Source organism: Xiphophorus maculatus, chromosome 3, assembly GCF_002775205.1.
Source record: "Xiphophorus maculatus strain JP 163 A chromosome 3, X_maculatus-5.0-male, whole genome shotgun sequence".
NCBI lineage: Eukaryota > Metazoa > Chordata > Actinopteri > Cyprinodontiformes > Poeciliidae > Xiphophorus > Xiphophorus maculatus.
In genome coordinates this window covers 11510640-11524253 of record NC_036445.1, presented here as the reverse complement: position 1 = coordinate 11524253, position 13614 = coordinate 11510640, and the positions used below count along the sequence as shown (strand labels likewise).

General features: G+C 38.1%; 1 protein-coding gene across 13 annotated transcripts in view; it reads right to left on the bottom strand.

Annotated features, from left to right (window-relative positions):
• LOC102231320 (ras/Rap GTPase-activating protein SynGAP-like) overlaps nucleotides 1–13614 on the bottom strand; it is a 174393-nt gene that overhangs the window by 46326 nt on the left and 114453 nt on the right. For 9 of the 13 annotated variants that reach the window (XR_002752553.1, XR_002752554.1, XM_023331074.1 and 6 more), the window contains exons 4-5: nucleotides 8857–9338; nucleotides 1309–1430 (exon numbers count right to left, since the gene is read on the bottom strand). Coding sequence is in view for 11 of the 13 variants with exons in the window: in XM_023331074.1 (XP_023186842.1) it covers nucleotides 1309–1430; nucleotides 8857–9338 (604 nt within the window). In the remaining 2 variants the exon portion in view is untranslated. The remainder of the gene's footprint in view (nucleotides 1–1308; nucleotides 1431–8856; nucleotides 9339–13614) is intronic. The other 4 variants (XM_023331082.1, XM_023331085.1, XM_023331084.1 and 1 more) reach the window with 1 other exon arrangement.

Genomic DNA, 13614 nt, shown 5'->3' with positions numbered 1-13614 from the left:
GTCAATCTGGGAGGGGGTTATAAACTCATTACCAAACAATCTGAAGTTAATCATTCTACTGGGAAAGATTATTCACAACTGGAAAACATTTAAGGCAGTTCCCAATCCTTCCAGGAGTGGAGTCCCAACAAATTCCCCCAAAGTCAGAGCTTGCAATGTTTAGAAACATGGTAAAAACCTAATGACTCCATCTGAGACTCTACAGGCCTCAGCCAGCATGTCAAATGTTAAAGAAATAAAGTATGTTAGCAAAGATGTTCAGCAAAAAAGAAGGAAAGGGAAATGCAAATTAGGCATGTTTCCATCTACTGGTTGGTAGTGAATCAATATTACTACTCAAAGCACAATTTCATCAGATTTTGATGCCACATAGGGCTGTAATAAACAGCATGCAGAGGTTGCAAACTAGCTTAGATCACCAAATAAATCTCAAAAAAATGGAAAGAAACTAGACGATTAGGCTAGTGTTGAGCCTCTGGTAAGGCACAGACCCACCAGTGAATGGGAAAATTTGAAACGTCAGAATTTGTCCGAATGTCTTTCCATCGACCTTTCAGCGCATTATCTCTTTTTCAGAAACGCCACCTCAAGCAAAAATAAAAACCTTTTACTAAATTAAAGAAGTTATCTCAAATTTGACCATTTCCATCAACCTTTCCTAGTGCAATGTTTGATAGAAACACGACTAGTTAACTTCTCTGCATACTAAAGCAGAGAAGTTTCCCATCTACAGCTGCTTCCTGGCCCAAACTGAACCATGAACAGGGTTAAAACACATTCCAGCAAATGTGTTGAACAGGATGGCTGAAAAATGGCATAGTCAAAGTCCACATCCAGTCTGATTGAAATGCTGTGGTAGGACATTAGGAGTTGGCCAATATTCTGCCACAATTATGCTGAAAAAGATTCCTGGGGTGTGCTTAGTTTTTCACACAGCTTCCATTTTGGCTTCATCTTTGTTTAACGCCTAAAAACTCTGGAATTGTTTGTTAATTTTAGAACCTGGTAATAAAAGTCTTGAAAAAAGGGATCTAGTTTCTTACTTCTCTGATTGATTAGTTTTGCAGTCTGAATGCAAACTCATCTCAGGACCAAACCTATTGACCTGTTGTGACACCAAGCAAGAAACAAAAGTTTTGCCCAAATGTTGTTTATCAGAAACAAATGTTACTATTTTAAGCATCTTCAAAAGACGGAAGCAGGTAAAAACAAAATGTCATGCACAGGTATGACTGTGTACAGCAGTGGTCAAACACATCCAGAACATCCACACACCTGAACCTGCATCTCTCTCACTCTCTCACTGACCTGTCTTGGTCGGCACTGCGGAAGCGGGGGAGGATCATTTGGCGGAAACTGCTCGTTCGGTCCAGTTTCGGCTGACTCTTAGCCCTCTTGATGGAGCCCTTCAACCTCTTACTGAGGAAACTCTGGAGTGTGGCGGAGGAGGAGGATGATGATGATGATGCGACAGGGACAAACAGATGGAGAGGGAGAGGGAGGACGAGCGAGGTGGCGCGAACATGTCGGAACAGATGAGTGATGTAGAGGTGAGGAACGGGACGCAGTGGTCAGGTGGGGTTTGGTTTAAATGTCGGATAAGCGCAGGGTCAAAGTGGTGTGTGTCAGACGTTATGCACAATCAAATGCAGACAAATGAAAAAATGGGACACATGAGGAGGGAAAGCACACAGTAAGTTTATTAATAAAAGAAATCACACTGCTGCACTGTCCAGTTGGTAAAAAAAAGACCTGCAATGCCATCAGAGATCCTGTAGTGGGCAGCAGTGGACCATGAAAATATCTGTTGGGACAGTTTGTCCTGCATGGGCTTTCTTACTGGTTAAACCACATGTAAGGAAAACAAACTACAACATATTTTCTTAAAAGCAGACCTACATTCAATTGGAACTGTGGCAAAACTTGAAAAGTCACAAATGCTCTCTGTCCAATCTGACTGAGCAAAGAGCAAAGAAATTCAGTCTCTAAACGTGTAAATCTCATGGAGTTAAGCACCAAAACATTTGAAACTGTGATTACAGTAACAAAGTAATGACTCAGAAAGGCTCAGTACAAATAAATGTGTTCTATTGTAAAAAAAAATCCTTCTGCTTCATGAAATACCAATAAAAAAACAATGAAGATTGTAGTTGTAGTGTGACAGAATGTAAAAAACATCCAAGCAGATTTAGCACTTTCGCAAGCCACTAAAGTGTTATGCAAACTTCTAATATCACATATGTCTTCAGTTTATTTTTAGAAAAGTCCCATTTTATTGCACAATCAAGATTAGGCGCAGTACCGTCACATTCATATTTCACTGATACAACGGATGGAAATATCATAACTGTTTTAATGCACCGTCTAAATGTTTCCTATCATGCCTTCTAATTTATATTCTGTCACACTTTCCAACTATTGTGAGCTCTTTGTTGCTTAGAGGCCCTTCAGTGACTTCACTGATGTTACTTAAGTTAAATAGAAGAATATTTTCATCCACTTGAGGTGCAACAGGGGTTCTCAAAATATTCTCTGTCTTCATGCACAAGGAGTGGAAATGCGAGACAGACCTTTTCTCCTAAAGTAGGTATAGACAATTATTTTTTCCCAGCAGGCTACATAATTAGTTTTGGGGGTCATATCATTGGCTAAATTCAATTTTGATACCAAACCACTAACTAAAAAGTAATGAAAATTCAAATGTCTCAAAGGTCTAGTCATTTTAATTAAAGTTCCAGTTTCTGAGATCAAAATCAAATAAAACACTGGCTTTGCTATAAGAAAATTCCAGTTTTCAAATAACTTAAGAGTCCAGACCTAATTTTGGCAGGAAATCAGTCAACTCACATGAAGACAATAATTTACAAGATGTGCCTCAAAAAAACTGGAAAATTTGGGCAACTTGTGTCTGGTAAAGTGGGTGAAGACTGATTGATTGACAGATCTCCACCAAAAAATGCTAAAACCTAATCAAAAATGTGCTTTTTCAAATTGTTAAAGCGAAACAACCTTTGTATTTTTTTAATTTCTTTCTGAAAAGGAATGAAACCTTGCAATAAAAACTAGTATTGACCCCGTTTAAAACGGTTTGTTGGCTGGTTCACATTAGCCTCGAGGAAAAGGTTGGAAAAGAGGAAAAGATATGCTGGTTGAAAACTGGACATTTTTTATCCTTAATTATTTAATAATGCATCAAACATATATTATGCTAATTTATCAAAGAACACTCCCTTATTTTTAATGCACAGAAAGATCATTTATATACCTATCACATAACAACATTATTCAGCGGGAGAATGACTGCGGGGAAATGACACCTTGTCATCTGGTGTGAGTCAAACGGCTTTGAAGCCTGTCTTAAGGATATGACTAAAGGCTTGGCTCCATCTGCTGGTTTCAACCTAATAGTCTGCATGACTAACTCCGATTTGATTTGCTCCTCCATCTGACAGGTTGAGTGTCTAAAGGTAGAAGAAAGAGGCTGAAAACCAAAACAAATCGCAGTAACAAGAGGAGAATCAAAGTTGCAGTAGTCGTTTCTATCAGCGTTGGGTTTCTGACAGATTTCCTGGACTTAAAATACCCTAAAAGTCCCTTCACTTATCATTAGGTCACATTTAAGTCAGCTCCAACATATAATATTTCTAGTCATTTTATTTGCCTCTAAGTTGTGAGGCTTTTAGAATATTATACCCTTACTTTGTTAAGATGCATTAATCCTGCTGCTCTTCTCTAGTTTGACCTATTTTTACTGTTTTGTCCTCATTTTCCCTCATCGTCAGAGCAGGGATGTAATGTGGAAAAAAAGAGACAATAGCTGCATTACCAGCAAAAGTTCTTCTAAAGAAAGACCCCTTGGGTGGCAACACCACCGCTGACATGATTGGCCACCCTAAACAGCAAAATTGATAATACAGGAACTTGTGGCTATTTTTAGTTAGATATACAGTAAATCCCCTCTACCCAGGGGTTGGGAGGAGGCAGTAATGGTTCCTCTGTGTGCAGAAGCACACTTTGGGGATTTACTTCTAGCATTTTATTTCAGTCTGTGAGCACCATAAGATTTAAAGTCATGGGAAATAGAAAGTGCACCTTCCTTCAGTGGTGTTTTATGTATAAGCACAATACGAATGATCTGGTGTTTAGCAGGTTTAAAACTGTTTACGCCCAACCATGTGTGTGAAATGGAAAAGCAGAGAGTGAAAATTGTTGTGATTCATCCAGATGGAACTTTGTAAACCTACAGTAAATCTTGATGTGATACATTTTTTTCCCTTCAGCTCTAAATCAGCCATATACTCATTCAGACTTTTCTGAATTTTTTCAAATTGTCCAAACATTAATTGAGGCCTTTAAAGTCTGAGATGGACATTTTTAATTTCTTTGAAATGTGCATAATCTGACCTAGCTGTTTTAAAAGTTTTCCACTGAATAAGCTTTTACATAATAATCATGTTTCCATCCAATTATCATGCAAATTTTAAGCAAAAGTTTGAAATGTCGCAAAAAATAAAGAAAAAAAGTGAATTAGACATTTTTCCATGTACTGTTTTGGAGCAAATCAACCAAGCTACGCAAAGCGTGAAGTTAGGCTGTACTTTTCCACACAGCTTCTCCATTTTGTCTTCTTCTTTGTTAAATAAGCAGTGTGAAATTTGGGTCAAATAAAGCGGGTAATTTCCAAGTTAAACCAACAGAAAAAGGGTGCACTTTGTATTTACCACAGCAGTTCAGAACAAGGTGATAACCAAAGAGGGAGGATTCCTGAGCCATGTTCATCATCCTCCTGCTGCTCTTCAGGGCTAAACTACCCAATTCACAGAACCTAAAACATTTATATAACAAACACTCATCTACTGTAAACCAGTGTGAAATAATGACAAACACTGAACTCTGCAGCCAAATTGAGGCTCTGCATTTCATTTAATGGATTATCCAGCTTCAGCGAATTTCAAGTGCATGGAAAGCCTTTTCAGTTCTGCCACAATGAATGAGCAGCAAATAGACGCTTCTAATCGGAAACAAACAAGTTATCCTATTCTGAGATACAAACAGTGCGCGAAACAGCAGGATGGATAACAGAGACAGGACGTAAGCGACACGGAGGGCTCGTAAAAACTTTAACCGCTCCTGTAAGCACCTTCATGTGTGATACCTGCTGCTATGAATAAAACACTAAACAGATTATTTCTGTCCACAGACACATCGCTTCCTGCTCCACCTTTCACTGAGCTTCCATCTCAATTTGAAAGCTAAATAAGAAGTCGTGTTTCAATACTTCCCTTCTTTGCTGACATTTAAAGAACTGCTCTATGTTCTGACTTTTATTACGACTCACATTTACATCAAATCAGCATTTAAAAGCCCGGCTGCTGTTCTGCGAACTGCAACACGATTTCCACAGAGTTCCAGGCATTCAACATTTCCCTACAAACCGGTTTCAGATAAAACTTTAATTACACACCCCTGATAAATTGGACTAAATTGTGTATTCGATTAAATTCCAATATGCTGTAGTATTATCTAACATCACATTTTAAATTTACTTTATTGATAATGTTTTAAAAAACAATCACAAAGACATTTTTTAATAAAACTGAAATTCCCTGGAAAAATTATTATTGGTTTATTAATATGGAGCATTCCTCCCACAGTCCAAAAACTTGACTGTCAGGTAAATTGGTCTCTCCAAATTCTCCCTAGGTGTGAGTGTGTGTTTCATGGTTGTGTGTCCTGTCTGTTTCTGTGTTGCCCTGCGACAGACTGGCGACCTGTCCAGGGTGACCCCGCCTCTCGCCCGGAACATTAGCTGGGGAGGCACCAGTACCTCCCGACACCACCAAGGACAAGGGTGTACAGAAAATGGATGGATGGATAATATGGAGCACAGAAGCAGAAATAGATGAGTGACAACTTTATGCTTATTATTTCTCGTTTTAAAACAGTTTTCTTCCTTGTCTTTGCTCTGATGTATTTTTGGCTCGTCACTCCACTGAATTATTTTTGTGAAGTTTTGAAATTATATCTCCCACCTGAAGAGCAATAACAAACATTTGTGGTGAAATTGTGACCCATTTCTGAAGCAGCGGTCAGGAGCGTTGCATTAAAACCAGTCAAGCTGCTTTCATTCATGTTCATTTCAGCGTTTATCATAAAATCTAAAGGTTTTAGTGCAGGAAAATGTTGTGTTTTGCAGTTTTAATTATTTAAAGTTTTAAATAAAAGTTTACAGCAAGAGCTGAACCATCTTTCTAACTCTGACAGATGGTGACCTATTTTTGTCTCAGACTTTGGAGTTCATCGCAGGTTGCTGACATTTTTTTCACCTGCTTTTTGAGAACTGATCCCAATTTTCTGAGGGGTTTGTATATTGTCTTGTGACAAAATGCTCCTTCAAGCTGTAAAGTCCCCAGACCATCACCAAACTGCTCCTGGATGGATGAAAGATGTTAAACTTAAGTAAAGGTTTAATCAACTCCTTATTCACAATAGTGTTGTTGGGCAGATTTGATAGAAATCAAACTTTCTCGTCTGCTTAAATGGCTTTAAAAATGTACTGGATGGAGGACTCAGACAGGAATTTCAGTCTGTTCATTGTGGTTTTGTTTCTCCATCCATTCATCCATTTTCTTACACCCTTGTCCCTAGTGGGGTCGGGAGGGGTGCGTTTCCAAATGTATATTTTTTCCAGGGCAATGTAACTGTTAAAATGCTAATTATTATAAAGTCTTTATGCAAAAATAACTTGCTGTAATAGTTCAATTTGATCTAAAAACACTTTATCAACCCAAAGGAAAATTAAATGTTGTAATTCTAAATGTTGTGTCTATGGGCAGGAAGGACCTCCTGTAGCAGTCTGTATTACAGCGACTCTAAAGAAGAAGCTCTGTTATTTTAACAGTCTCACAAGGAGGATGATCAGTTTAAACCATGGTAATTTTTTTATTTTATGAAGAATTCTTCTTTGCACAATATTCTCCACAAGTTCCAGAGTCCAGATCCAGCCTTCTTCATCACCCTGTTTAGATGTTTTCACTTTCTCCACAACAGATCAAAAGCATATTAATGTAAATAAACTAATTTGCATTTGATTACTCTACAAAATAAAAATAAAACACATTTTTCCACTGCCCAGGTTTTAGGATTTGACTCTACAGTCTGATGTAACACTCATGATCTGTTGACACTTCTAGAGCAAAGTCCTGCTTGTTTCAAACTAAACATGGTTTGATGTTTTTCACACACTCATCCGAACTGCAAAGACTTTGTGACTCAGACTAAATATGTTTTAGTTGGTTTGAAGACATTTTCATCCAGGTTTGATATTGATAAATCAAATAAAAACTAAAGTCCTATGTGTCGTAGTTTGAGCCTAAAGCTCAAAATTCTCTCTAATGAGAGAAATGCAAAAACTGTGCAGCAAACAAATTAAAACTAGCAGATTTCTAATAACAGAGTCTCATATTATGCATATCCCACACATACCAAGCATCACATTGGAAGCACTTTGCTTCTGTCTGGCAGTGAGACTTATGCCCTTTCATGCTTAATTTAATCAATGAGCAAAGTAAATACCTACAATTATATTTTGTCACCTTCCTGAAATAATGGCCACAGTCATTTTTTGCCAAAAGTGATTTTGGCAACAACAACACAAAAAACACCACCTCTTTTTTTTGCCAAAAGATGATTTAGGCAAAAAAAAAAAAATCACTTTTGGCAAAAAATGACTTAGGCCATTATTTCAGGAAGGTTCAATAATTCATTTCAACAACAGGGAAAGCATGAATTACTAAAACAAATTGCAACATAAACACATTTATTTGTCATAAAATCAGAAGGTAAAAAAAGTTATTATGTTTCTCCCTTTCTTTTGTTATGGTTGAATTTGTCAAAGAAATAAAGTTTGTCTTCTGTGATTTCTGAAGTAAACAATGCTTACTAATTACAGTAGTGTCCAAGCCAGCAGTCTGGAACAAAACTTAAATTTGTCTTCTATTGCAGACGCACCATCACAGAGCAGGTTATGTTTTAATCTGAATACAGATTAATATGAACACATTCATTCAGTAGAAACCCTGATGTTAACACACTGCAAAAACCCGTCTAGTGAACTATTTCTGTTGTTAAAACTTTGATGTTGGTGGGACAAAAGCACACAATTCCAGTTAAAAGTAAAGACACAATTAGAAAACTCTGCACTGTTTTGTTTGTGGCTGCCAAGATCCTCCCAGAAAGACCTGGATTCACCAGAAACTGGTTTTCCATGAAAAGAACAAGTGACGCATTCAAACAGCCAAAAAAGATGTGACTACTAAAGAAAAGGCGTAAAGCTCACTTGATATTTCTGCAGAAGCTTGGGACAAAAGAATAAAGTATTTAAAATAAATAATCTGGTCAGCTGAGCTCAACTTCCACTGTTTAAAGGAAAAGGGTGGCAAACATCATCAAAAGTTGTTTTAATTCTGAATCAGAACAACTTTTTACAGGTAATTTACAATGTGCCTGCAATAGTTTAACCAACATTTATGCAGTTTGCTATTTTTCACATTTTATTTATTCAAATTTAATCTTAAAAAAAACAACAGCCTATTGTTTTAAAATAAGGGTGGCGCAAATAATGAATGTTAGCTACAGCATTTCTATCCACAGAGTGGGGAAAGTACAATCATCTAAATATAATTTTAAAATAACATGTGAAAAAATAGCATCCTGGATAAATGTTGGTTTAAATATTTCATACACATGGTAAATTACTCTCAAAATATTTTCCCCAGTGTATAATAATACTTTTAAAAGAACTTTTTTTTTTTTTGCCTTAGCAATGAAAACAACCTGTATCTCAGTGTCACATACCTCAACAGGGGGCAGCGGTTCAATAAACGTTCCTCCCGCCACTGGACTCGAACCAGCAGCCCTCCAGTCTCCTCCCCAGTACAAGAAGGGAGGGGAGGAGGAGGCAGCAGGCGAGTGAGGCAGGGTGAAGGATAAGGAGGGAGAGAGAGGCAGCGAGTGGGGTAACGGGGGTGTGGCAGACCCTTTCTTGGAGCCCTTTTTCTGCGGCTGCGCCGGTGGGCAAAAGGTGATGGAGGGGGAGACGGCCAGGGACAGAGGGAAGGGGTGAGGCGGGGTGCCGCTGACCCGTCTGCCACATGTTTGAGATGGGCCGAAAGCGGGAGGAGGGAGGAGGGAGAGCGAGAGGGACGGAGGCAGCGAGCGAGGCCGAGGATAGGGAGGGTTACTCACGGATTGTCGGAAGGGTTGAAGGGGGGCAGTGGGAGGGACCTCCATGCTGGGTTGCTTCCCAGTGGCTATGCTCTTCCTCCGGGCACGGTGATCTGCAAGAAGCAGAGATCCACAGGTAAGACCTTGTCTGGTGTAGACAGGACAGAGTGCTAAATATGCACCACAAACACGGCGGAAAACCAGAGGCAGTGTGAAAACAAACACCTACAGGAGCGCATGTCCGTCTGAAAATGAGCGTGAACAGTGCAAAGGTGAGGCGAACGGAGAAAAAACCATAAAAGGTCAAACTGCAGGGTGAACCACAAACTTCCACACATCTGCATCCGTCTCACACTGACAGAGTAGGTGCTGGACTTGCAGAGTGATAGATTTCCTGTCTGAATGTCTGATAAGGTGAACGTTAACATTCTGTGCTTTGTGAGGCGGAAACGCAATATGCATGAATAAAATGGATCATGAAACAAACAAAGCACTCATCGACTTCCTCAGGTAGTCACAACATAATGCACTGTGCTGTCCGACAGCTGGGAGATAACAGGCGAATCTGTGGTTGGAGAACAAACACAGAAACCCACAGCCAACCAATGACCTTCTGTCCAAATCTTGGTGAATTTTTAATGGCTGCAACTTCATCACTGCACCAGCCTCTATCCTCAGTCCACAAGATACAGAGAAGGTCAATGAAAAGTCAGCGCTGAATATCAGTTTCCTGAAGGTAAGTGACTCTTATGACAACCAGTCAATGTGTCACAGCAAAGAATGACAAATAGCTCTACTGGTCTCAATGTCTAAGTGACAAGTTAAAACTCAACCTTCTGACAGTGTTTAGGTATTTTTTGTGCCATGGAAGCCAAACCCCCTGGTATTATATACGGTATGAAAGAAAACTGTAGGATAGAGGAATGTAATGGAAACCAAATTAAGATCAAAACAGAGGGATTTACTTTATGTGTTTGAACTGGAACTGAGAGTACACACCCAATCTGCGCTGTGTCCAACCTTGCGTACCTCCAGATTTTTGTAACTTGACGCAGAATGTGCATGTCAGTTATTACAACTAAGAACCAGTGATGGACTCTGACCTGAACCTCCAGAGCCACATAAAGACAGTTACAAAGTCGGCCTTCTATCACCTGAAGAACATTTCCAGGATTAAAGGACTAATGTCTCAGCAAGATCTAGAGAAACTCATTCATGCATTCATCTTCAGTCGTATTGATTATTGCAACAGCGTCTTCACAGGTCTGTCCAACAAATCAATCAAACAACTGCAGCTGATCCAGAACGCTGCTGCTGGCGTTCTCACTAAAACCAGGAAGATAGAGCACATAACACCAGTTTTAAAGTCCCTCCACTGGCTCCCTGGAGCTCAAAGAATAGACTTTAAAATACTGTTGTTAGTTTATAAATCACTGAACGGCTTAGCACCACAATACATTAAAGATCTGCTGTTGTTGTATCAACCTTCCAGATGTCTCAGGTTCTGGTTCTGGTTCTGCTCTGCATCCCCAGAACCAAACGAGGAGAAGCAGCTTTCAGCATCTATGCACCACAAATTTGGAACAAACTTCCAGAAAACTGTAAAACAGCTGAAACACTGACTTCCTTTAAATCTCAACTGAAAACCCACCTGTTTAGGATTGTATATGAAATGTGATCAATTACAAATTTATTGATGGAACTTGACTTAATGCTGTGTTTTGATTGTTGATTCTATATTGCATTGTGTTTCTGTGTTTGATATGATGTAAAGCACATTGAAATGCCTTGCTGCTGAAATGTGCTATACAAATCAAATTTAATTTGATTTGATGTCAAATGCAGCTATGTCCACCTGCATTTATATAATCCCTCTATGAAGACTCATTTTCAGAGAATACAGCACCAAAAGATACGTCACGTATAAAAATCACACCACTTGCTTGTCTTGGTCAACTCAAACCTCCAAAAACTTTGTAATGTCGCCAGTTAATAATGTAATAAAACATAATTACATCACATTATGTAATAATCAACACAAAACACAATAAAATCCTTGATTACATTTTGAAATACTATTTGGTGCATATGTAATAACATTATTACATTTAACTCAGATTATCACAAAATAACCATTAGCAAGTTTTTTTTAGAAATGATAATGTAATATCATTTAGTAATGAATTATTAGTAATGTGCTACTAATAATGTAGTGCATTATGTCATAAACCATCACAAATTTTTGTGTTCATCTTAATAATTATACTTCTAATAAACTGCAAAAAGTACAAAATCTTGTCAAGTACTTTTGTTCTACTTTCTACCTTTGTACACCTGAAATGAGACAACATGAATTTATAAGTAACTTTTCAGCAAGATTTAAAATCTTGTTTTAAGTCGACAAATACTTAATATTGATGAAAAAGTACTGATTCCACTGGCAGATAATTTTACTAATAACAAGACATATTTCCTATTTTATAAGTAAAAAGGACAAAAGAAACTGTTCCACCTCCGAGCAACGCAAGAAATACAACAGGGACAACGTTTGCATTCAGGGTTAATAAAACTTTAGTCTTAGATCCTTCGTTCTCTGTATGCAAGCTCAAACTCCAGCCTCTTGTGAGTAAAAATAAGCCTCAAAATTGGGTTCTGGTATCCTAATATCTCATTTTTGGACATGCAAAACCAAAGTGACTGTTAGTTTTTCACTGAAAGAAAACGGCATGGAAAGAGTTTCTGACATAAATAATAAATGACTAAGCTGACCGTCGACAATGTTGGAGTCTCAAATTCACAGCTGTTATATTTTTACCTCACTGGAGTGTTTTGACTGTGCTGGAAAGTATCCACAAATTATATGTTTATCACCAGCATGGGTTTTCTGTTGAAGCATAAAAGGAAGTTAGTTGAACGGACCTTTTTTTTTAATCTGGTTTCTACAATCTATGTGGGATCACAGAGTGAGGGGCGGGCTACACACTGGACAAGTCACCATTTTATTGCAAGAGAAAAACAGGACAAGCTGTCATGTAGTACCTGGAGAGAATCCGAGAACAAGGTCGGAGTTCAAACCCAGAACCTCCTTTCTGCAAGGCAGCACCACCACTACATTTCCATTACACACATTTTATAAATAAATATGAGGTTGTTACAATCATTTAAGATATGATTAGAGCACATTTGAGTTAGTTTCAGTGTTTTGATGCCTCAAAGTACATTCAGTGCAACTATGTAGATACATCTTTTTTTTTCCTTTCTCTTGATTCACTTTGAAGATTTTACTTTCCATTTTTGAAACTCAAACTTGCAGCATACATTTTCACAGCATGGACAACTTTATCTAGCATAATTTGAATGGAAGCAGACATCAGAAAATAGCATAGCAAAACATGGAATAAGTTAATATTCAGAGGTTTGATTTGCTTAAAGTTACGATTTAAGATCACTGACCTTTAAAAATCCTGACCTGCTGATTCTGACCGATACTGTTTTTTCTGTCTGAAACGTCGCTAAAAGTCATCAAGTTGGCAACAGTGGGTCCTTATTAACCCATGAACTTATGCGCTGAAATAAGACAAAAATGCAAGTTACTTGTCAAAAACAAAGAACAATTGTTTACTTTGTGGACACATATTGGTTTTAGCTAATTTCTCCTGAGGGAATGTTTATATTGACAGTATATAGTCATCGTTTAGTTATGTAATAATCTCTTTTAGAATGGACAGATGTGTTTGTTGCCACTGGCATAATCATGATCCAATAATAGTCTATAAGATGTGTTTACCATTTTTAATAATGTTCTAAAGTAGTCATATTGTGAGACGAACACAAAATAAGACATAGACTACTGAGAATGTCTTCAGCTTTGCAAATGTGGTCAAATGTGAGCAATAAAGGAAAATCCAGTCATTATGATTCACTGACTGGAAGCCATCTGCTAGTTTGCACTGGATAATGGAAATGTTAATGTTCATCATTTGGAAGCAGAAATATCTTTTTGCAAATTTCCATGTAAATTTGTCCAACAGCTGTTAGAAAAAAATCAAATAAACTGACAAATTCCCAGCCTGCTGAAAAAAAAGTGTCCCAAAATGATTATAGCGTTTGCCAGAGCATCTTAAATATGAACAGTTATGAAAAGCAACCAGCGTGTCGCGGCACATTCCCCCACATATGAACAAACCGCTGTCTTGTCTAATAAACACACGGTGGCATGCTATCAGCCCCGGTTGAATAATCATTTCCAGTCTCCTGAATCCAGCAGGAAAGAATCAAAGCCCGCTTCATCTCTCCACATCTGCAGGTTTTTGCCGTTTTTATCCCAAAGATCAATCCTACGCACAGGTTGGTTACATTTGTTTGTTCCTATTCTTACATTTCAGACTC